The 25,029-nt window shown below is 37.2% G+C and overlaps 1 protein-coding gene across 5 annotated transcripts in view; it reads right to left on the bottom strand.

The window, feature by feature from the left end:
• MCTP1 (multiple C2 and transmembrane domain containing 1) overlaps window positions 1–25,029 on the bottom strand; it is a 390,864-nt gene that overhangs the window by 148,603 nt on the left and 217,232 nt on the right. For all 5 annotated transcript variants that reach the window (XM_075932146.1, XM_075932144.1, XM_075932145.1 and 2 more), the window contains 2 exons: window positions 14,491–14,677; window positions 9,611–9,704 (listed from right to left, as the gene is read on the bottom strand). In XM_075932146.1, the coding sequence (XP_075788261.1) occupies window positions 9,611–9,704; window positions 14,491–14,677 (281 nt within the window). The remainder of the gene's footprint in view (window positions 1–9,610; window positions 9,705–14,490; window positions 14,678–25,029) is intronic.

Here is a 25,029-nt window from a genome sequence, read left to right as displayed (position 1 = left end):
ACCAACTCAGCAGCACCCCATCTGCTCTGCCCCAAGCGTCCTGATTCAGCCGCTGCTGAAACTGACCAGCAGCGGCTGAATCAGGACGCCTGGGGCAGAGCAGCTGGGGTGCTGCCAAGTTGGTCCAGTAGCACCCAGAGCGGCGCTGCGGGACCAACCGGCAGCGCCCCAGCTGCTCTGCCACAGGCGTCTGGAGAAAAGCCTAGTCTGCTGGGGGGGGGGCGTACTAGCTGCGCCCCCCCCCACCCCAGAAGACCAGGAAGACGCGGGCGGCAGACCGAGACGCACCACGGTCCCACCACCTGGGTCCTCCGCTGCTTTGCTCCCAGTCTCCCTGGTCTGCCAGGGAGACGGGGAGCAAAGCATCTGAGGACACCAGCAGCGGGACAGCCGCAGGGCGTCTGGGCTGTCCCGCTGCCGGCTTCCCCGAAGCTTTGCAAAGCCGCCCGAGCCCCCCCGAGCTTTGCCTCGCTGCCCGAGCCCCCCCGCGGCTTTGCTCTGCCTCTTCTTGGTCTGCAGACCAGGGAGACGCGGAAAAAGCCCCGGAGGACACGGGCGGCAGGACCGCGAGGTCCCGCAGTCCGTGTCCTCCGGGGGAGCCCCGTTCGTAACTGCGGATCCGAGGTAAGTCAGATCCGCGTAAGTCGGGGACTGCCTGTATATCACTGTTTTACATAACTCTCTTCTTCACAATGTTATATAAACACCAGTCCAGCCAAGAAGGCCAAATAAGAAGTTACAAATAAGAAGTTACGTGAATCATGATAGCATGCTCTTGCTCCTATAGATTGGATCTAATGTTTTTGGAAAGCAGACAATCCCCTGTACATGCATAGTACAAACTTTTTCAATTTGTCAGACAAAGGAAGAAACAATGTTGACCTCGCTTTAAGACATAAGGCAATACCATGACAGTTTACACGAGGTGTCCCATATCCTCTTTGCTACGTGGAAAGAAGTTTTATCACCACAGCCACCTCCACCAAGCAACAACATCTCATTCTAAAAGGAGGGTAGAACTCTCACACGAGAAGACAAAGACTAATCAGTCTCTGACCATAAGCATATTTTTCCATATACTAGAGCCCTCATATCCAAGTTAAGCAGGTATATAACAAAGCATCTAGTTACAAGGTGAATTCAGCCTTTAAAGGTCCTTGGGCTATACCAGTGCTAGTGTTAGCTTGCCTCATGTGGAAGAAGTAAGTGGCAAAAGATCACATGATTAAGATAAGGCCTGTGGTGAGAAGAACAGCAGCTTGTGTTTCAATGAGGGAGGAATAAGAATGGGGGTACAGGTTCAAAGAGAGAGACTTGGAACTATTCTTTATAAAGAGATGGAGAGCAGCCAGGAGGGCCAGGAATACAAGAAGAGACAACAGGAAGATGACAATGCAATTTTGGACCATAAAAGACAAAGAACTGGTTGTTTCAACTCTGATAACCCACAGTAGAGGGTAGACATGGTCATATACTGCCACCTGTGACCCTCCCCCCCCCCCCGAAAACAAGGTATGAATGGAGGAACTAAAACCTCAAAGGGGTAGAAACTGAGCTCAGAAGAAGAGCAGCATTTGTTTGTTGTGGGCTAAAGGGCTAGATCACCACAGCCATCTGAGGACACTGGGAATCAGGAATTCTAGGAACTGAATGACATACTAAAGAAAGACTGACACAGAGGCATCTATCATCTTCCGCTGTATGGTAAAGGAGTGAGCAAACTTTACTCAGAGCTGGAAATCAATGTTTCTCATTTTGAATAAGAGGACATCATCCACAAAAACTAATCCAGAGAAATCTTCCAATTGCTCTTTCCAGACATCATCTTTTTCTTCCTTGTCTTCAAGACACAAACATGAATTGGTGGCTCCTCCATGGTATCTACGGTGGTAGATCTCTCAACAGCCTCAGCACATTGTTCTCCTGAGCAAGTCAAGTGGGTATGGCCCTAATCAATCTCTTCCACCAAAGCTCTATATGTGCAAGATGCAGCAGCAGAGGAAACCTTGTTTATTTTAACCACATCATCTTCCAAATGAAAATTATTTATTTCAGAGCAAATTCTTCAAGTAATGTAGCTGCATGTTTGTATCTCTTTCCTACTCTACCCTGCCATGCCACTAACACACTGCAAAGAATTAAAATATATTTAGAACTATAAGTATGGCACGATTTGGTTAAAAGCCTGGGTACCAAAAGGTATTGATGTTCTCTAACACACAGAAAGGTCAATTAGATGATCATGTTTCTCTCGGCTTTAAAATCTGATTTAAAAAAAAGACAAATATGGGCAACCAATTCTTCAAGATGTTGTCTCCTCAACTATTTATTTTAAATACTGTCATGAAATTGCCAACAGGTAAACTTTATTCAGATGCCTTATAGGAAGACAAACAAAAATGAGACTATTGGTGGTGCTTTTCAAAGTCTCTTATTATTTTAGAGCCTATTTCAAACTAAATGAAGTCAATCGGAGTCTTTTACAACTAATTTCAATGGCTTTGGAGAAGATCCATAATGCTCCCAGGGATTCATACTTAACTTGTGATTTACCAGCCTACCTATTTCAACTACCTCAAAGTACTCAAATCCTCTTTAAAATGTAGTTCTTCCGCAAAACTGCCCAATAATAACTGCCCCAAAGAATTAAGACAGACAATACAAAATTACATTTTAAAGAATTGTGGCATTTTATATTTGATTTTGATTCAGTTTTCTCAGTGGTACACTTTGATATTTGATATTTTCTGTTTAACTTCATTGTGCAAGAATGAAAAAAGCATTTGAGAGAATGAAATGGATTTATCTACTATATTTCCATGCTATCGACTCCCCTCTTTAGCCCGACCCCCTTAATGCAAAGTAATAAATGGGAGTTTTTCCCTGATTAATGGCCATAAGATGTGGCCCTTAAATTTCTCCCTAGTTATATTTTTCATAGGTTAATCACAAAAGTGTTTTCTTTATAAAGTAGTATTAACTATATATGTAACTTGAAAATATTAATCGTCAGAACTCTCTGCTGCATAATATTATTGGCTTAAGTAGTTTAGACATTTAAAAATGAGACTTCAAATGCATAAGACTAGCATTTGCAGATGCATTCATTTGGATTAAAATGACAGTTGCAAATATTCATTCTACAGGTAATAAGATTACTTCCAGTTAGGATCAGATAGAATGTTTCCTTCAGAGAATTATGTGCACCATGTTTTTTTGTTTGTTTTTCACACCTTCTCTTAAAAAATCCAATGTTTCTGTTGAATAGAGCAGAGATAAAAGATTTAAGGATGGGAAATCCCTCTAAAAGGGTAATTTGTATGTTCTTAATTATAGCGGTCAATCTATTCTGTCCCTAAAACTGTTAACCTTCACAGGGCTAAATTAATTTCAGAAGACAGAAAGTGGTGTACAGTGCATCTTTATATTCCTCAAAAAGCCCACCGTGCCCAGTGAAGATTTACTTGCAGCACTACACCAGCCCGTCAGCTACACAGATGGTGGCTATAGCAAGGATGCACTGAATCAGCATATGGCCCTTGCCATTGCCACTTTCAACATCATGGTTACATTGTTCCTGTGGCACGTGGCACTTCATTTACACTAAGAATGACTGTGTGCCAGTATAAATCATATATTAATCTAACCTACAAGCTCTATTTGTGCGGGCTCCAATAGACTATTAAGCCCTATACTACTATGATCGTTTATTATAAAGCAAATTTCAATATAGGGTTTGCTAGATTAATTAGGGAGAAACACAAGCATCAATTCTGTTGCCAAGACAAACAATTGGAATTATTTTTGCACACTTCATGTAATACTAACAATCTATCCCTTCCTACCACCTCCTAGTCTTGTGCAGACCTTTGGGGCATACAACATTGATGACTTTATTTTGAAGACTTAGAAGTGTTAAAATTATTTACAATTCCACTTACAAAAAATAAGTTAATAGATCTTCTCCTTGGGAAGATATTGACATAAATGTAATTCAGTTGCTAGTATTTCAAGTTTGTCATTTATTCTTTGAAAATATCACAAATCATCATGTACTTCCCCATTGCAATCTATGAAACCAACTGCCAAAAATTTACTCACTTTTGGAAAAACTACAAGCTAGTTCGTGGCAGGGGTGGAGGGAGAGGTGTTAGTGCCATTGGGGCAGCTTCTAATGTCACAAAAGGTTGCTACAATCTCCCTACTAGTCAGCTGCCTATAATTGAGCTGCTAGTATGACCTCTGCCCACAAGGACCGATAGCTCAACAGCGTGTTTATAGTCTATGCTATATAGAAGGTCAGACTAGATAATCACAATGGTCCCTGCTGGGTTTAAATGTGTGAGGCCGCCTTATCTAAAAGACAAAGACCAAAAGACTCCTATGTGCTAATGGCAGCTTTGACAATAACTCAGTCTGTGGCCTCAGTTGAGTCACTTAACTTTTCTTTGTTTTCTTTCTGTAAAATAGGAATGATGGTAATAGCTACTTAACAGTGATGTTGTTGATTAATTATATATTTGATTTCCATGAATGTTCAGGATATCTGACAAGAACAGTCAGTGCAACAACCACATTTAAACAAATATTGCAGAATATTTGTATAAATCAAATATTAGGTTAGTAATTACAAGTATATACACCAAAATCTGATTCTAAGAGCTCTTCTTTATCAGGGAACAGAAAATAAACATCTGATACTTGTTACTCATATTCTCCTTTAATAATTAAAAAAAGAAACAACCAAAGTTAAGACAGTTAATTGAACTGTGAACTAAAGCCTTTGAGTACATAAAATATTAGGGCCAGTTTGAGTTTCTTTACCTTATAGTATTGTCTATTTTGCATGATTGAAGTTATTTTTAGAAAGACTGATTTAAAAACTTACATGGGACACTGGACATGGTGCTACCAGATGATGCAAATTACATATGGAGCCTTGCTTTCCAAAGGCTACTAAATTTGCTCCAGCAATTGGTGTGTAGTGTCTTCCATATCTGTACTCGGAATTACCATCTGCCCTCAGAAATTTGACATGCAAAAATTTACAAACATTTCAGGAAAAAATTCAAGTGTTTTTTGAAATCCTGGCCTTAAAAATGTACTGTTAAAAAAATCCCATCTGTACTCCAGAGTCATGAAATTTTATCACCTTAATTCTGATCCTACTTTCCACTAAATCCAATTTTTTAAACACTGAATTTACTGGGAGTAGGATTGTGTGGCTTTTATATAAAACTCTTTATATTTTTTTCAAAGTTCTCTCAAACTCCATTTTTTTCTTTCCTCTGAAAAAGCTCATAGCTGTCTATGATAGTAAATCTCACTACTGTAAAATCTTTAACAAAATATGCCTTTTATACAAGCTCTATCTGGAAATCTCAGAACCTAAAACACACTGACAGTCAACTGATAATGAGGTCAGAAATACAGGAAAATTTACTTCTAATGAAGTCCGGAGACACAGTAATCAAAGTGTTAAAAATTCATTTCATGCATATCTCATTTGCCTCTTAGCTGATATTTATCACACAATACTGTGAGAAAGTAGAGGTCTAAGATGCTCCAGATAAATGGCTCAATTAATTGTACAGAGGTAGCCCTCTTTGAGCTGAAGCAGAGCTGTGAGCTCTTTATTAAAAGCACTATTCTGTAGCCCATAACCTTGTTCCTTGACTCCTCTCTAGTTTCCAATTTAAACAAGTCCCCATGCGGCCTGCTCTAAAGGGCTTTGTCTCCCTGTCATTGTTAAGAGAGCCGAGGCATCCTGGAAGTGTGAAATCAGACCTCATGAGCTGAACGGTTCCCCAGGGAACGCTGGACTGCGTAGAAGGTCAAAGTCATGGGCTGGACCATCTGAAAGCGTCTGATCACCAGTCTGTGTCGCAGTAAGTGGGGTGGGGAGAGCTAGGAGACTAGAATTGAACACATCTTAATTAAAGCCTACAGACAGCAAAACAAACTGTTTTCTAGGCAGGCTGTCAAATGGAGCTTAGATTTAGCACTACTAATGAATCTAAGTTGCTAACTCTTATTTAAGATAATAAGTCTGGGAGAACTTGATAAAAATGGAGAACTTGATAAAAATGGAGCCATCTCTTTTTTCCTCCCTGTTTTCTTCCTTACATTATATGGCATCGTTATAAGGCAATTTTTTTCTAAAGAAAAGCAGGAACACCTTAATAAAGAAGCAGCAAACACCATCTTATTAAGCCAGTGGGTTTCCAGTCCAGAAGGCTAAGCCTTCTATGTCTATCTATCTATAAAAACTTTGTTACAGAAAGCAGAATATATTTTTACCTGACTACTGCTTTAACTGATACTGTATTTAATTTTGAAAAATTCCTATTGCTTTCTGAAATACAATTAGGTTAGGAAAAAAATACGAGTAATTTAAGCCATCGGTTTATATGATGATTCCATTTTGCATTTCACTATATTGCCAATATATACCTACAAATGGGCTTGATTGTGGCTTTCTCTATAACAAGTGGCTTTGCTGAGGAGACTTTCATCACTTCCTGGACAATCACAAGCTAGCTGAAGGGAAAGTGAGGGAAAGGGATGGAATAACTTTTGTTTGAGGATTTGGGGGGTGGGAAAGAGAAAAACTGATCCCAACCATGCACCAACCCATCCCCAAGCATCGAATAAGTAACGCTCAGGAGCGGATTTAAATGAAAACGTCTAAAAAAAGAATAGAACAGCCAAACAGTATTTTTTGTTCCATTCCCTTTGTTCAAATTACAATTCTAAAGTTATATTTTGTAATATTTTTCCCAGTGAATGCCTTTTGCTCCAGCACAGTTCCCAACTTAATTAAATCTGACGTTGAAGGCCCTAAAATTTTTGGCCTGAGGCAGGAATTCTATGACCACATTTGAGATATACTGCTCTGTATTTTTCCCTGATGAAAGGAAAATATATTCTTATAGTAGGTCACTTCTTTTAGAGACCAGTCATACAAGTGCTCATCATTCCCCACTCTCACTGAAATTAAGCTGGAGTGCTGAGCACTGAACACTTCAGAGGACTGTCCTTTTGTGTGTTTGTCTAAATGGATTGACCGAATAGTACATTTCAATAAGTCTCAAACTCAGTTATATCACACTTCATTTTCAAAACTGTAGCACCCAGTTTTTCAAGCTGTGAAAGCCTGCTCACAAGTTGGCTGAAATTTCAGTCCACTTTCATGTCTTGTTCAATGTATGTGTATGTATACGAGTTGTAAACTGAGGCCTTAACCACTGAGTTAATCTCTTTTTAAAATCTGTATTAACCTTAATGATTTGAAGTGCACTGTCCAACACTAGGCTATTGAATCTAAAGAAAAAACTACCCTCTACTATCAACAGTTTATTAGGGGCTTAACTGAAGTGACCTACTGTAGTAGTATTCAGCTGAACAAGGCTATGGGCTTTTGTGGAAAGGAAAAGAATTGAGGGTTTCATTAAAAAGTAATTTGTGCTTTTTACTCCCGCATTCAATGGGACTCTCAATTGCTCTTTATTCACACAGAGTTAATACAGTATTACAGTGCTTCTCAATGAATGTATGGTAACAAAAGGAAAATTTTACATTTTGAAAGAAAAATTCCTTTTAACTGTAGCAAGATTGATGACTACTTAAAAGATTACAGAAATCTTTCCCACTCTGTGCTTATGCTTAATGATGGAATATTATGATTTCTTAAAACTATTCAGCCTAAACTAATGAATTTTGATTTATTACTTTTAGTAAAACACGCCTGAAAGTGAAATGGGATATTTTCAGCCTACAGGAAAGGAAGTAAATCATACAAGTACTGCACAGGGGTATCTATGTGGTGCTATTTAGACTCCAGGGAAAAACCCTAAGATTAACACAAAGAGTATTTGTATTAGATAAAAAAAGCAAACCAGCATCCTGTACCATATTCATATGAGCAACCCTTAATCACATATGTAACATTATTGAGGCCAGCTGGTCTACTCACATAAGTAAGAGTTGGAGGATGAGTTCCTAAATGCTATCTGTCTACACTTTGCTGGAGACGTATGTGGAATGAACATACAATGAAGAATTAAACTCAGCCATCAGCAAATCAATCATTTCTAAACATATATTATTCAAATTCAAAATTGAATCTGAAGGTCACCTACATAGTTCTAAAGGTCATTTTACAAAATAGGTGTAAATTATAGCATTACTTAATACACCTTTTGCTCACCTTTCAAACTGATGGCAATTTTTTTCTCAAAATGTACAGTAATTTGCATAAACTTTGAAATATATAACCCTTTAGAAACCTCTATATTTTGTCAGTAATTGCTCTGGCTATTCCTGGAGAATAAAAAAATTTAGGATCCATGTTTCTTCCATTTGCTAAACAACAGTCATTACGAATGTACAAAGTCTGAAAATGGTTTTTGATAGCTATGCACATCTCTAACTGAATCAAATATATTCCTCAAAACTTCTACAACTGGCACAAATGACATGTTGATCACGAAAAGTCCAAGCCTGAACAAGGTCAGAGACTGAATTATCCCATTGCCCCTGAATAACTTAATCTCTCTCTCTCTGCTTAGAGCACATTGGATTATAAGGTCAAAGCAGAGTGAGGAATCTCTAGAAATGTTTTTCCAATCTCTGCCAAAGAATCTGTTATTTTGTATTTCACCAGCTAGATATCTTATTTCAGCAATAAAATTTTGTCCTGTTTGATCTTCTAAGATAACAAACTATTGATATTCATCTTGATTTACACAGAACCATTAGGACAGGAATTTTTACCATGTATTTGTACTTGTGACAGAACTTTAAATTCTGAAGTGGCAGCTAAATCAAGTAGGTTAATCTAGTCAGCTAATTCATGAATCCTTACAGCGTCAGTGGTTATTCTTAGAGACAATTTCATCTCTTATTCAACATGTGCACTGCGCAGGAGGGCGTACTTTTAAAAGAACAAATTTCTGAAAAAAATTCTATGACTCCAGTGATTATTCTTAAGTTTCCAAAAAGAAGGGGGCAACATCATCCAATCAATTAATTATTAATACACAGAGAAAAAAAGAACATTTAAAAATGAAGGCTTTCAAAATTATTTTCTTTGGACTATTTTGGAAGCAGTTATTCAAGTCATTTTTCTATAATGGGTCATTTACATTTATAATGCTGGTTGCAGGAAACTATTTCTTTGGAAGATTTTTTTTATTTTAGACCACATACAATGTGGCAAGTTTTTTAGTAGTACCAAAACATTCCTCTTTAATTCAGTTTTGATTCTGAGAATTTTATGTATTTGTATCCATTAAAAATAAAGTCTTACTTTTGTAGCACATGGAATGTCTTTGCAGGACCTCTGATGGTGAAACAGGTGTATTTCTCTTTCACATAAATACTGTGTATAGGACTCTATTCACTGGTATTACAAGGACTCATAGCCCAGTATATAGTACGTTTTGATCGCTTGGAGATTTTTTTGGGATAAAAGGTTGGTGAAATTCTGACACACTTATCTTCCTTAAACTCTATACTTTGTAGAAGCTAATCAATTTTTATAAAATGACCCAATCCAAGACTCTTTCATTATACTATATATTATATCAGAAAGTGAATCAGATCTTGCCTGTGACATCAGCTGCCATCAATGCTTCTGCTCTGATGACCTTGACTTGTAGAAATCCTACATCCTTCATGTTGTGAAACATCCTCATTGTGCTCTAAACAATAATAATAAAAAGTTACTACAGGCTACTGGAGAGGAAAAAGGCTAATGATTTTCCCTCCCTGATCCAAATTTCATTAAATACAAGGATGTGTTTCAAATGACTGCCTTCTTAATTTTTAATTTCAATAGGAACTTACTGTTCTCAGTCTTTATTTCTATACATTCCATTTTAAGATAAAAATTGAAGAGTATGTCATGATAAAATACATTAATAAGAAATTAACATTACTGCATTACTCTAAGATTAGATATCTGAGCAGTTAACTACTTAGATTTTAATATCCTATTTAGACAACAAGAGATAAAATATACAATAGCTCCTCTTGCTCCCGAAAATCATTCTTATGTTTTCCCTATTACAGTTTGTGTAAAATAATTTTATGAGTAATGTTTAACAAGGGTGACACCTGCAAAGACAGAGTAAGAGATTAAAGTATGTGTCTCAGTATATTACAAGGAAAGCTCATAATAAGAGTATTGGCCTCACCATCAAGATTTATATATAATTTTGACTTTTTTTAAACAAAAAACCTGGAATGAAGTACTAGCATTTAATCATGGTAAAGCAATATTTTTTGGAAATCTGTTAGATGACTATTTAGAAAAAGTGTTTTAAATAAAAAGGAACAGAATAGCATTACAGTTAGTTCATTAAGCCAGAAAGATTTTCATAAAGCACGAATTCAGTGGCCAGTTCCACAGATGCGTTTTTAATCCCACAGTTAATTGAGAGAATGCTTGCTAACATTTATTTTTAAATTATTTATATATATTTGGATCTCCAAAACTGCAAAACCAAAATTAGGCTCCCAAATCCAGTTTTAAACATTTAGGAATATGGTCCGATTTTCAAAAGTGTTTGAAGATCTTGACCTTAAAAATTAGCATCTATGTACAAAATCACTCGACAAAACACTCGAAGACATTTTTAAGGCCCAATAGGTTTTATGCGCATGGCCTTCCCATTCTACTATTGTGACTCAAAGCATGTGAAGCCTCTTGATCTGACTATTTATAACAATGTTTTGGTTTGTAGGCCATGCAAGCATCAGCACAGACACTAAGTCAAGGACTTATAATTGTATTACAGGACTAAAACCGACTTATGGAAAATTAAGAATTTGATGCGAGTAAACTAACATTACTGTTCTAAATGGTTATGGTGCACATAAGCTTAAATGGTAGGCTGCTTAAAATATATATTTCTGCATACCAAACATAGCTATTAAAACGCATCCTTGTCTTTTATGAAAAAAAATTTGACAGTCAAATCATACTTTGACATTAATTTTATAAGTCCCATATGACTGTTTATTATTTACAATGAAGGTTTGACCTTGGTATACTAAGCTGAAGAAATTCAATTATGTGCAGTCTCATACGCTTTACTTATTTTCATATATTGACAGTGTTTATCAGAAGGATTACATTTTAATCTTTTTTAACATTTGTTTATCTTCAGAAATTTGTTTAAAATAGACAGATGACAAAGTTTAATCAAAATATACTTCAGCTTCTGTTTATGTACTTGCAAATTGAGGGTATTAGAGGTGATGTTACAGAAAGTGATGTTATAATTCAAATGCTTATTGGCATATCATTTTTACAATAATGATTACATTTTGGAATCCTCTTATTAGGTCTGACATAATACAAACAATTTCCCTCTTCTAATGCAGTGTGGAAAGGGAAGAGATATACTGTACGCCCTCACCCCCCAAAAAAAGGGGTTTTGAACCATTTTTTTTTAACCTATTTAACCCAAGTTTCATAGTGGCTACACCAAATATTAAATAGTGGATACAAACAAATCCCCCAAGCTCCAAAAACACTGCAAAAAAGCAGCATTACTGTATTTCACACTGTATCTGATACCCCCTTTACAGACTCTGGAGGATAATTATGGTTTCAACTTTTAGTTTCAGCAAATCAGATGATTTAGAGTAATTCATTGCATATTCTGACAAGATGGGTCCCTGGCATATGGTACAATATTATTGTAGGGACTCTAGGATATATGAATTATTTTAATACATTACTTTAAATATGTAACTAAGTAATGATTTATCAAAATACATTCGGTCTTATTTATGATTATTGTTGAAGGCCTCGAAACCTGGATGGTTTCTGAAGCCTGAAATTTCCATAGCAGAGGAATCTATGATTTGCTGTGAATCCTTTCAGCCCTCAATAGATGGGAAAAGATTGAAATGCTCTGGAGATGAGTCCTCTTTATTTTTTTAATGAAAGGCTGTATAATATATTTTCTGTATGGCTGCAGCAGCTGTCAGGGAGAGCATCTCAGTTCAGCTCTATTATGGGAGAAGCAATACCCCATCCTATGGCGTCGAGATACACTGAGGGGCCAGTACTGATTGACAGCTTGTCACCGTGACGTCTTATTCCATCTCTGTTATGGAGAAAATTAATGTCACACCACCAGCCTTATGACTTGCTGTCATCTTAGAACTGCTCACCTTTTATCAATGCTCTAAATAACATTTCAAGCCCATCGTCTCACGGTGGACAATCCGGTCAAGGGACATTAAATCGGATGACTGTGAAATGTCATAATAAAAATGGAATGCTAACAACTTCTTCTCTAAACTAGCTTCTCTGGTTTTTAAACTGTGACAAGGGGGAGCAGGGGTTCAGCACACCAGTTCTGAAAAGGTCATACAATCTCTCTTGCTCTGTACCCATTACTGCCCTCCTCCCCCAGCCCAAAACAGATTAATCTTCTCAGACAATTGTGGTAAAATAACGGTTCAAATAGTAATGTCTGTTTAATTTGTAGGGCTCTGATGTTCAGCTACAAATGGTTAAATGACAGTAATAGAGTCATTTTCCAGGGCTATTTGATCTGATGCCAGGGTCAGCTCATTAACTGCTTTTGGCCACAAGAATGGATGCACAGCACATTTCAGATAGCAACTAACAAAAAAAAAAGAAAAAAAAAATCTAAAATATAGTTACCAAATGGTATAATGTATCTCACTAATTGCATAATACTGGTTTTTTACATCTCTGTCCTTTAAGGCAGATACTACGCAAACACTAAAGATAAGCAGACAGCTAAGGAAAGAAATTTTGAATTCTGAAATATTGTATTGCAAGTCTTAGCCCTCTATTTCTGCTGCTATTTATTGGTCACTTCAGTGAACAAAACACTACGCAGGCATTTCAATGTTAAAATGTAAAATGCATGCAATTGTAAAACTTCATTTTTCTGCCAGATACTGGATTGAATACACTCTTCAAACAATGCTTATTTGTTTTCTTAAATTTCAAATACACAAAAATGTGCATATTGAAAATATTTAAATTTTGAAAAAACTGTGTTTTGTATATATAAACGTCAGAATAAGAAATCATTTGATTATTCTTTTACCACATAAATAATCCTATGTATTTAATTTATGAAGAAAAAAGAAATTAAGAAAGCTATGTAAAAATATGGTGCAATAGTATTTTTCTATACTGATGCTAAATGATCAAAACTATCACTATCACTTAACTTGCATCATATTACCATAATGATCCACAAAAAATATGGTATTTTTACACTTCATATCAGAATGTGTGTCACTATAAAATTTATCAGAAATGTTTTATACTATACTTATAAAAATCTACACGCTGTATTGGTAAATGTCAAAATCTGAAATAATTCTCATAATTGTAATTATATTTCAGAGATGGTACACAGTACTTTAGCTCTAAGTTGAGCTAGAAAATATAATGTTTAGTCTTGCTAAGTCACCTCTATTAAACTGTGTTTATGATAACACTATTGGTGTATGAGTTGTACAAGCATTAGCAGACAGCTGATTCAGTGGAGATAGCCTGAATAAATTTGCTGAAGCGCACATCCTGCTAATCTGTTTGAAGAATATTGTACAGCATTAGTACTAGCACTTCATGTTATCTGCACAGTCTGATAAGGTACATCTTTATTAAATTCAGTTATTGAAAGGATGTCAGTCAGGGAATAGGAATATTTTAAAATCTTTAAAAAAAAATTAAGCGGCCCTTTGTTCGTCGGAGCTTGGTTTAATGGTTGAGTGTCTAGAGAAGCCTTCTAAACACCTGGCAGCATTGTACAATAAAAGCTTTGTAATTTTAAGTGGAAATAGCTTCACCCCCCCCCCCCCTTTCTTCATCTGTGGAAAGACAGTTACTTTTAGTGATTTAGGTATAAATAAATGCTGGAGTAAGAGCTCCCCTCTCTGTTGCTTTAATAAAACTACACAGATTCTGCACAATGTGAGGATGCTGGGAAATAAAATAATTTGCTTTAGAATATTCTAAAATGGAAAGATGGCTTAGAATATTTTAATGATACAAACCACTGCTCCAAACTCTAAGTCAAAAGTAAGAAGTCTGTTTGCTTTCTAGTATGCTATATAACAACTGACAAACCTTTGCAAAAGATATGGGTACCTTACTCAAGCTGAAATGAATAGTTGCTATTGTACAACTGCAAAACAACATCTTAAATTTTACTGCATTTAGAAAACAAAAATAATCCAAATTACATCAAGTAGTTTGACACATGGTCAAATACAGTAGCTGAATATTAATATACACAACACTTTATAGAAAGGTTAAATTTAAGGCTCTGATTATGTTAGCCAGGTATTTAAGCCAATTACTATTAATAGCAATTAGCTTATATCAGCATTGATTATATAGCAGATAAATTCAGAAATTTTTCTCAGAGTAGTTAATTATTTGTAACATTATGCTAAAAAAGTTAAGAGATAGGTACTACATACATATCTCTTCAGTATTTCCTCTCGCTCTTTCTGATCCTCCAAGGAGTTGACAGAGAGGTCAGAAATACTGACTGCAGCTGATGCTGTCAGGGTGACCAGCAGCACCAAGCATCCTTCTCCGTCTTCCAGATGCAACTCCAGCTTGTGAGTTTGTTCTCTACTCAGAGCCGACAGGTCAACCTGGCACCTAGAAACAAACGTTTTGAATCAGTGAGTGGCTTTCTTCATTAGATCAAACAAGAGCCATATGGCCTGACCTGCACTCCACTATGTAAAAAGTAGAAATTCCTTCTCAGTCCGTGGAAGGATTTATCTTCAGTTTCAGCCACATCTCTTGCCTAATTTTAGCTTTAATTCATTATATCGCAGAGGAACTGTACATTTATTTTAAATATAAACTCCAAAGAAGGGTCAGAATCAAAACCTACCACAAATTAGGGTACTAGAAATCCAGATTCAAATCCAAATTGTGAAGCTTTGATCTGTCTCTTATGTGTACATAACACACACATACACACAAAAGAGTGTGCCTTTAAAAATAATTGAACACCAAACTAATACTAGTCATGCTTTTTTGAACAAAAATTCTTCATTAAATTGACCATGATAGTGGATAAAAAGACTGGATATAAAAATAAGGGGAACAAGGCATCCAACCAACGGCTACATTAAACCTCCTGTGATGGTTCTAGGTACAAGAGGCAGAGCAGAAACTGCACACACTATATATTCCCACTTTGAGGAAAGTAGACAGGAGTAGACTCTTCATGAGCCAGTGAGCATGCATGTCTGGGGACAACTGAAGAATGCTTCAGCCTTAAAAACCAGAGAGAAGCAGAGAAAGTATTGTCAATCACCACTCATGGAATCATAGAATCCTAGGGCTGGAAGAGACCTCAGGAGGTCATTGAGTTCTGCCTCCTGCTGAAGCAGGACCAACCCTAATTAAATCATCCCACCCCTCAAACATGGGCACACCTAAATCAAGCCTTAAAGGACAATATCATATAGTCAAATATTCTACATATATATTCTAGGCATCTAGTAGTTAACGCTGTCAGGTATTTTAAATATATTAGTGTATTTTATAGATTTCATCTTTCCTAGAATATAGCTGTGAATTTCTTTACATTTTCAGACTAAAACATGATATGAACGGTCATACTAGCATGGACAGGACTTATTAAAAGTAGTAATTTAACTATTTACATCCATAACTTTTTTCTTAACATTATAACAGTAGATTAAGTATATCCATGAAAATAAAATCCAAATAAATGGGTAACATTCTGATTACAGTTTGGCCATTTAATAATCTGGTTTTAACCATAATTATTTAATCTGACATGTCCACGTTCTATATGCCACTCTGACTAAGCTAAACAGCTCACAAATTCTTTTCATAAAAACATGAACAGATTTTGCAGAGAGATAGTGTGCTGACCGCAGGGCCAATAAACGGAGAGAAAGGTGACAGACATTAATAAATAGGCATTTTAAGACAGGAAATAGCCAATCGTGAGACTAAATGGGCCCCATAAAATGGGCACTCTGCTATTATGAACACATTAAATTTATTGGAAGGATATTTCACCCTCTTTCCTGTTTACTGTACATTGTTTAGCTGTCGTTTAGCCAAAACAAACCTCTCCAAAGCTGATACAGTAGTTAGATTCAATTAATTATCTTAAATGAAACATTTTAAAACAGAGACAAAGAACTTTCTGGGCTTTGCATTTGCCTTTTATTTTGGATTTTTATAAAGTTACAGTCTAGCTGAAATAAAAACAAACAACAAAAGTTATATTAGGTGTTGTGTGCAGCTGTAGAATTGTGGCTATAGACCTTTTGAATAGTTTTGATTTTCAATTTGTTGGTGTTCCTATTAACATAAACCAAAAATAGCAATTGGTGTGTAGAATGGCATATTAATGTTTGAGGAGAAGAATAGAACTGTTGGAATTTCACTATCCTGCATCTTAAGGTGGAGGGTTGTTTATCTGGCTATCTGGAAGAAGAGTGATTCTTGATGGCTCAGAAGGGACGGGGAACAAGACACACAAAATTGCTGGAAGAGGCCAGTATGTATTCTCTTCATGACTGAAGACTGAGGGGGTTTAAAAGGTCAGGCTGTATTGAGACCCTCCCTCTTATTCATGTAGTAGGATCAGCAGCACCCACCATCCCTCCCTATTTTAATATATATACCAAGTTATTGGCTATTTCTACTGTCCACATTATGTTAGCCACCCCGATAAGGGGGTTAGAAGGAATTTTTCTCTTTCCACCAAGCTGGCCCACACGCAGTTGTGGTTGGGGTTTTCCCTTCTTCACAGCAGGTCCGACTTGGTGGTAGGCCATATCCTGCAACTTACTATTTAAGTTGATAGCAGATGTTCAATGCAGGTATTCCATAAAAGTCAATATGCAGTAATGGATAAATGTCTTGGGAAAGGACTCAATAGAGACGTAGAACATAACATAATAATGGCCATACTGGATCAGACCAAAGGTCCATCTTGACTAGCATCCTGTCTTCCATCAGTTGCCAATGCCAGATGCCCCAGAGGGAGTGAACAAACAGGAAATCAGCAAGTGATACCTCTCCTATCATCCATTTCTAGCCTCCAACAAAGAGGTTAGGGACACCATTCCTATACATTCTGGCTAATAAGTATTGATGGACCGAACCTCCATGTATTTATCTAGTTCTTTTTTTGAACCCTATTCAAGTCCTGGTCTTGACATCATTCTCTGGCAAGCATTTCCACATATTGACTGTGTGCTGTGTGAAGAAAAACTTCCTTGTGTGTGTTTTAAACCTGCTACCTATTAATTTCATTTGGTGACCCCCTAGTTCTTATGTTTTGGGAACAAGTAAATAACTTTACCTTATTCACTTACTCCATATCTGCCATGATTTTACAGAACTCTATCATATCCTCTTCCCCCTTTTCAGCTCTCTTCACATGGCACCCATTCCAAAACCCTAATCATTTTTGTTGCCCTTTTCTGAACCTTTTCCAATGCCAGTATATCTTTTTGGAGACGAGGCGACCACGTCTGTATGCAGTGTTCAAGATATGAGTATACCATGGATTTATATAGTGGCAATAAGGTATTCTCTGTCTTATTCTCTATCCTTTTTTCAATGATTCTTCAGTAATTGAACCATCTCAGAGTAGTTGGGAACTTCTGACTGGTCTGGCATAGAGCCAACCCCCAACATTACAGTCCACATTACTACTCCTGTGAGGCTGGCGAGAGCCCAGCAATGATGCTCCTGGAGGAATCAAGATGAAAGTGGTATTGGTTGAATCTCCCCCTAGGAATTGTCAGATCCCAGGAATGAAGTTGCTGGAGGGACCTGAGCGGTAAGGAGGTCTAGTAAAGGCATTCCCTCCTTTCCTACCTAATTATGGGAATAATCAAGGGAAGGTTACCTCCACTGAACTTTCCACTTAATTACCATTATTCATTATAGTAAAGAAAAATCTTTTTTTACTATGATGAATAATGGTAACTCCCCTTCCTTTCCTTAGGTTCACTGTCACCCAAACTGCTTTTCACATCAGATTTTATACCAATTTCTCCTTGTTGGTCAGAATCAAGTCTAAAATTGCGGTCCCATTGGGTTCTTCCTCTACTTTATAAACTAAAACACTCAAATGAATTCAAGGACTTACTGGAAACTGTGCATTTTGCCATACAACTTTTCAAACAGATGTCTAGGTAGTTCAAGTCCCTCATTGCTACAAAGATGTGCTCTCAACACTTAAGTTACTTGTTCCAGAAATGCCTCATTTAGTTCTTCCTATTCTGGTGGTGCATAGCCTACTATCTGCAGTATGACAGAGTTAACAGTATGGATGCCTTTCTGGACTCCCAATGGGTCACCCAGGATGGAGACTGAGGTCAGAAGGGATAGGGGTTCTAATGAAGACAGAAAGGCAGTGCAAGTCTTCTCTAGGTGAGTTCTATTTGAAGTTCTGGGTCTGTACAGTATGAGATGAAGCAGTCATCTACCTTGCTTCGTTTAAGATGGCATCTTTTAAGAGGTCTAAGACAGAAGATTCTGGTACTGGACTGATAGAGAAATTTCCCAAGGAGGGAAGTAAAGTCTTATATAATCAGGAAGCAAACAAGAGCAAATGGTGCTTAGACTCTTTGCTTTGAGTTGTCAGACTAAGAACAATTAGAAACGGTAGCTATTTTGAGAACTGTATTTTAACTGAGTTCTGAATCTGACCATTAATGCCCCTGGAACCATTTCAAATGAAGGCCATTCTTTATGGAATGCTCAGAAGCAAAAAAAAAAATTCAGGTAAGAATTAGGACAAACGTTACCATTAATCCTAATCTAGGTCTGCAAACATAGCCTGTACACAAGATTTTACATCTACTAGATATTTTGTTCCCTAGCCTCTGTTTGTCAGAAGCTGGGAATGGGAGACATGGGTGGGATCACTTGATTACCTGTTCTGTTCATTCCCTTTGTGGGCACCTTGTATTGGCCACTGTCAGAAGACAGGATTCTGGGTTAGATGGACCTCTGGTCTCACATAGTGTGGCCACTCTTATGTTCCAATGGTTAATCATCCTCACACCTAAAACCTGTATCCTGCTTTCTTCCTAATTTGAGTCTGGCCACTCTTATGTTCCAATGGTTAATCATCCTCACACCTAAAACCTGTATCCTGCTTTCTTCCTAATTTGAGTCTATCTGGCTTTATCTTCCAATTATTGGTGCCTGATGGATTGTCATCCCCATCTAACCACTCAGATGGCCTGGCCCAGCCTATATTGCTTTGCTGGTGCATCAGCCTCTCCAGAATTCTATCATCTTACACTGCACAAAGATCTGTACAAAAGTGAGCTCATTAATAAAGTTGACCTTCACCTAGATGTGAGAAGGATATGCAACAAAGCTAAGTTGTATCCAAACTGACACTTCACTGGTTTAGATAAAGCAACAAGTTTATTAATTACAAAAGGTTAAGTGATTATGTATCATAGCAAACAGATCCAAGCAGATTACCTAGCAAACAAACAAACAAACTGCAAACTAAGCTTAAGATATTAGATAGTCTCTCACCCTGGCTGATAATACAAGTAGTCCACCAGGTTTCCATACGCAGGTTAGAATACCCTTAGCCTGAGATCAGCACTTGCCCCAATTCAGTCTTTGTTCATCAACTGCTTCTAGGAGTTTACTTGTGTGAGCAGGAAGATCACTAAATGATGCTACACCACCCCTTATATAGCTTTAACACAGTGAAAACCTTTGTTCCAAACTCAGTTCCCATCTCAGTTTGTGGAAAAATACACATACCAGAATGAAGTTCAGCATCATGTTGGGTCACATGCCTTTGCTGAATCATAGCAGCCATTACTTACAAGCAGACTGAAAGGTTTATAGGAAGGCGAAGCTCTTCCATAATGTATTGTTTTTGTTGATGGACCATCATCACTGTTTAGCTACTTCATTGTTGTACCTGAAAGACTAACTGTGGGTCTTCCCAGATTAAGCACATTTGAAATACAGATACCTACTCCTAACTTCACATTCATAATTTCAGACACAAAGTGATATATTCAGACAACTACGATAATCATTCATAAATCATAACTTTTCCAAAGACACCTGAAAATACATATCTTGTAAAATGCATTATACCATTACGAAGACTATTGGGTGCAGTGTCACCTATCTCTTTCTCTGATGAGTACTAACGTGCACTTCATCCTAAGTACGGTATTCTCAGGAAGCTGTTTATGTACCACAATCAAGTTACTGCTACATTTATTTTTTGATAATGAGATCTCTTTCAGTCTCACTCACAAGAGGTCTTCTCCAGCTCCAAAATCATTTCCTTTCTGTGCCTCTCCATTTTTTGTTACACAGCTCTAAATGGTATTTGGACTGCACACATGCACCATCCCCACAAAGCAACTGAAAATGCTCTAATTCCAGTAATGGGAAAACTAGGCTAGTGAGCGGGCTATGTGAGTGGCCCTCCATCTTAGAGTCATAACCAAGACAGTCTCTTGGGATAGGGGATCTTTGCTAGTTGCTCTTGTGTACCTAGTTTTTGCAGGGTCTGCTGATTGCATCCTGTCAAAGCACTGCTATGTTTCAGAGCGAGTACATGGTTCTCATGGTCAAGCTGCATGCAATCAGCATCAGACTAAGTCAATGCAACTCAGTATGGTGCATGAGTAACAGACTGGCCAGCTAAGATGCTCCAGCCCCAGTGCTCAGGTGACTGGGCAGTGGTTCCCCACTGCCTCAGAAAGCCCCAGGGATCCAGCAGCTGGGCTCTGAATAGGGATGTAAAATCCTGGTTAATCGTCAGGCCACGGATGGGCAGGAATGAGGGGGAGGCACTCCCAGGGACTGGTTAACTGGTACCTGACTTACCGGGTGACTAATTAACCAGTTACCCATTCATATCCCTAGCTATAAGGTTGGGTTGCAATGCAACAGAAATGTAAGTTACTTTTACATCAGCAGGCAGTTTGCATGCCCTTGCTTTACATACTGGTAGGAAAAAACTTATACTGATAGAAACCAGTAGAATCTGACAGCTCTGCATTTGTGGACAACAGTAAACAAAATGTTTCTCAAGCCACACACAAAACCCCGATGGGCTACGTGCAGCTTGCAGGTTCCCCACCACTGCTCTATTCTGAGGCTGCAGAGACTGACAGAACAGGATTGTCCTTGCAGTTGCTGCTCCAGACTGCTGTGCTCTCAGGCACAAGAATTAAGAGCAAGGAGACTATTCCTCCTGTGCTTTCAATGCTCCTCTTACTGGGAACCAAATACCAAGAAAAAAGAAGCCTGACTTAGAATGCAGATGGGTGAGGTGGTTACGGTGGAATAGCAATTAGACGAGAGTGAGTGGGAAAGTAGTGAGCCACAGAAGCTCGGAGGCTGGCATATTGTGATGGATTCAGGAGCCAGAGGCTAGCATGACTGGGTATCAGCAGAGGAGGTGCCAATCTTCGAGGATATATTGATCAAGCGGAGGAAGAGGAGGATAGGAGCAGAACGGGAAAGGGGCAGTAGCCTGGAATTAGGGATGATAGGAAAAAGGAGGAGGATACAAACTTTTTAGGGGCAAAAAGAGCAGGGAAAGAGAGGACATTGGTGGAGCAGGGGTGGGGTTTTAGGGAAAGGAAGAATGAAATCAAGACCTAGGACTGAGCATCCCTTGGGGAAATTAGATGTTTGTAGGCTTGAGGGACTGCAAAAAAATTAAATAAAAATGGGGGTCCTTGAGTTGCTAAAGTTTGAGAACCATTCATCTAGTTCATTTTCTTTTTCTTAAAAACTTTAGCAGTTCTATAGCTTTAACAGTAGTAACTACAAACATGTACATGTTCTGGAATATCTTGAGGGCCAAATCCTAAGAGTTGCTAATAGTAAGAAATTAATGGGAGATATAGGTGCTGAGCACCTATCAGGATTCAACCTAAAAGGCAGATGTGCTGATACTGTTCTTACACATTCACATATCTGATCATAAATGAACTTGAAATAAGGAGGTGCTTCTGTTATAACTTCATCTATTAATCTACTAAATATATTATAAGCATATAATATATTGTATGCGCATGCACACATTTATGTATATAGTCTGGAAGGGACCCCAAGAGGTCATCTTGTCCAGTCTCCTGCACTCATGGCAGGGTTAAGTATTATCAATACAATTCCTGAGATAGGTGCTTCTCTAACCTGCTCTTAAAAATCTCCAATGATAGAGATTCTACAAACTCCCTGGGCAATAGGTTCCAATGCTTAACCACCCCAATAGGAAGCAAGTTTTTCATAATGTCCAAAACCTCTCTTACTGTAAATCCATTACTTCTTATCCTACATTTTTGAGAACAGAACAACTTTTCTTCCTCCTCCTCGTAGAAACCTTTTAGGTACTTGAAAACTTATCTTCAGCTCAGTCTTCTTTTCCTGACTAAACAAACTCAATTATTTCAGTGTTCTCTCATGATCATGTTTTCTAGACCTGAAATAATTTGTTGCTCTACTTTGGACTTTCTTCCATTTTCTCCACATTTTTCCTGAAATGGCATGCCCAGAACTGGACACATCACTCCAGTTGCAACCTAATCAGTGCAGAGTAGAGTGGAAGAATTACTTGTGTCTTGTAATGTGTAATTTACATATGCACACACCCAAAAACCTAAATCCCAATAGTCTACTCTTACTGTTGTATTTTCTAAATTTAAATGTGTAGTGTCTCAAAAATTACATGTTTTCCCAATAAAACCTCACAAGTTCATGATTATGCAGATGTTTGAGACCACCATGTGAACAAAATTCTGTTGTTTCCAACAATCATTAGTAGTTATTTGTCTCAGCTTAACTCTACAAAATTGCTAAATTCTCTATTCAGCAAGTTCTATCATGAAATGATTGAAACTGAATTTCACACTAACTATTCAGAAATTCTTTGCTAGTCATCAGTATTAAAAAAAAATGCCCATACTTTAATACAAACTGCAATCTGCCCACAACTCTGAAAACACATTTACAATGAAACATTAGCAACAGAGAAGACACTGTAAGCGTAACTCCTTCACTCAATTTTAGCTATATCTTAGAGAATTGATGCAAAGGTTAGCAGCACCAGTCAATTAAAAAATGTAAAGGAAACTGTGAGATGTTTTAGATACAAAGCCCCACATTTTAGTTTAAAGATTTCTAACAAGAATATCACTGTGCTTTCAGATAAATAAAGCAGTGGTACAGTTCTCATTCTGCTTTTATTTGTGTGTGCTAACAGAATTCCTATAACTTACATACTATGAAAAAAGAGTAGGTAAATAAACCATAATGAACCGGGTGTCAAACATTTTTTTAAAAATTGCAATTTTTAACCACATTTTCATAACATTAATTTTAGCAAAAGAAAAAGTCAAAGACAGAAATATGTATAATGCACCCATAAAATTGTAGTAGAGACAACAATATGAAAAAAAGGAAATTTCTCCCAATAAATATAAACAATATGCAGGTTAATGAACATACAATACAAGGTGTTCCACTCATAGCTTGCATCAATTTTGGAGGGTAGCAGAGACTCAGATGCTGATCAAAATACACACAAACATACAGGGATTACCATAGATTTCATATTTATATCACATGCACACATACACACATTCTTCATATCTAAGTCAACAATAATCCCCTAGCATAAAATATGAGGAAAAATTAATGTCATTTTGAAGATAAGCATGCATTTTCCCATTAATAAATACTATTATAGATCCTACTGTATTGGATTGAAAATAACTTCAGCTGAATAAAATTGCATGACATGGGATTTACTTATCCTGTATGTTCATAGAAACCACTTGTTCTCTGACAGCACTCATTCTTGACAATTTATGGCAGCTGTCAGCACCCAATTTGTTCCAATTACTGCTATGCATAAAGGTATAACAATCATAAGGATTTATTAGTTGATTATTGTAAAGGTGACAGAGTCACAATCGCCTTAAAAAATGCAGGCAATAAGAAAACTAGATAATTAGAGAGATTTAAAATTTCCCCTGGGTTTGATATTTATCATAATAGCTGCTTCTTATTAGCAGCCTAAACTTTCTATAGTATCTCTTTTTTATCAAACTAGACTACTTTCTGGCTCAACGGGACATAGAAAAAACATTTACTTCTAGTTGTGGTAAATCTGTAACTAATTTATTCGTCAGCTGTCTGATCTGGATATTCAAATTATGTTTTTCAATATTGTTGGTGTATATAGTATAATACAAACATTTGCATGAAAAATTAATCTTTGGGAGGTTCAGAAAACTATCCCAATATTCACATTTACCAGAACTTACACTGATTGCCCATAAGCCTCCAGATTCTGTTGCTCTCCAGAAAAATCCCTACATAAAGTTACCTGAGACAATCTCCTGGTCCCTAGACCTTGGTGCCTCTAACCTTTGTATAATCTTTAGTAGACTGAGTGCTCTCTTTCCAGGTCCTAGTTCCTGTGTTTAGAAAGCCACCTAGTTTCATAGTGTTATTACACAGAAATCCCTCATGTCTAAATTTATTTGTATTCTTGAGTCTCCCCCAGGTCTTTTGTTCAAGATTGTTCTGTGTACTTTTGAATGCTACTATATATATAAAATATATAAGTAATTTATATATATATCTATTCTAGATTTATATATTTTAATACTCTGATGCACACATTACACTAAATCTCTAGCCTGCAGTTACACTCTTGTTCTTGTTTACCCAGTAATTTTACCAGTTCAAATACTGTACAGTGTAAACTCAATTGAACTTTGTGGGTACATTGTACTAGAAGAGGATTACAAAATGTTGTTTCCAATTATTTCATTGCATTCAGGTACACAGTTAATATTATGGCCTATTTTAATTACACGAAAAGGACAAAACTGGCAAGCAGGGTACCCACCCTGGTGTGCGCTGGAATAAGGAGTACATTTTATTATTAAAAATAAGTTTCACTGACCCTTTGTGAAAACAATTGG

Source organism: Pelodiscus sinensis, chromosome 6, assembly GCF_049634645.1.
Source record: "Pelodiscus sinensis isolate JC-2024 chromosome 6, ASM4963464v1, whole genome shotgun sequence".
Taxonomy (NCBI): domain Eukaryota; kingdom Metazoa; phylum Chordata; order Testudines; family Trionychidae; genus Pelodiscus; species Pelodiscus sinensis.
Note: the sequence above shows the minus strand (reverse complement) of the source record. Positions and strands in the feature narration are given on the sequence as shown.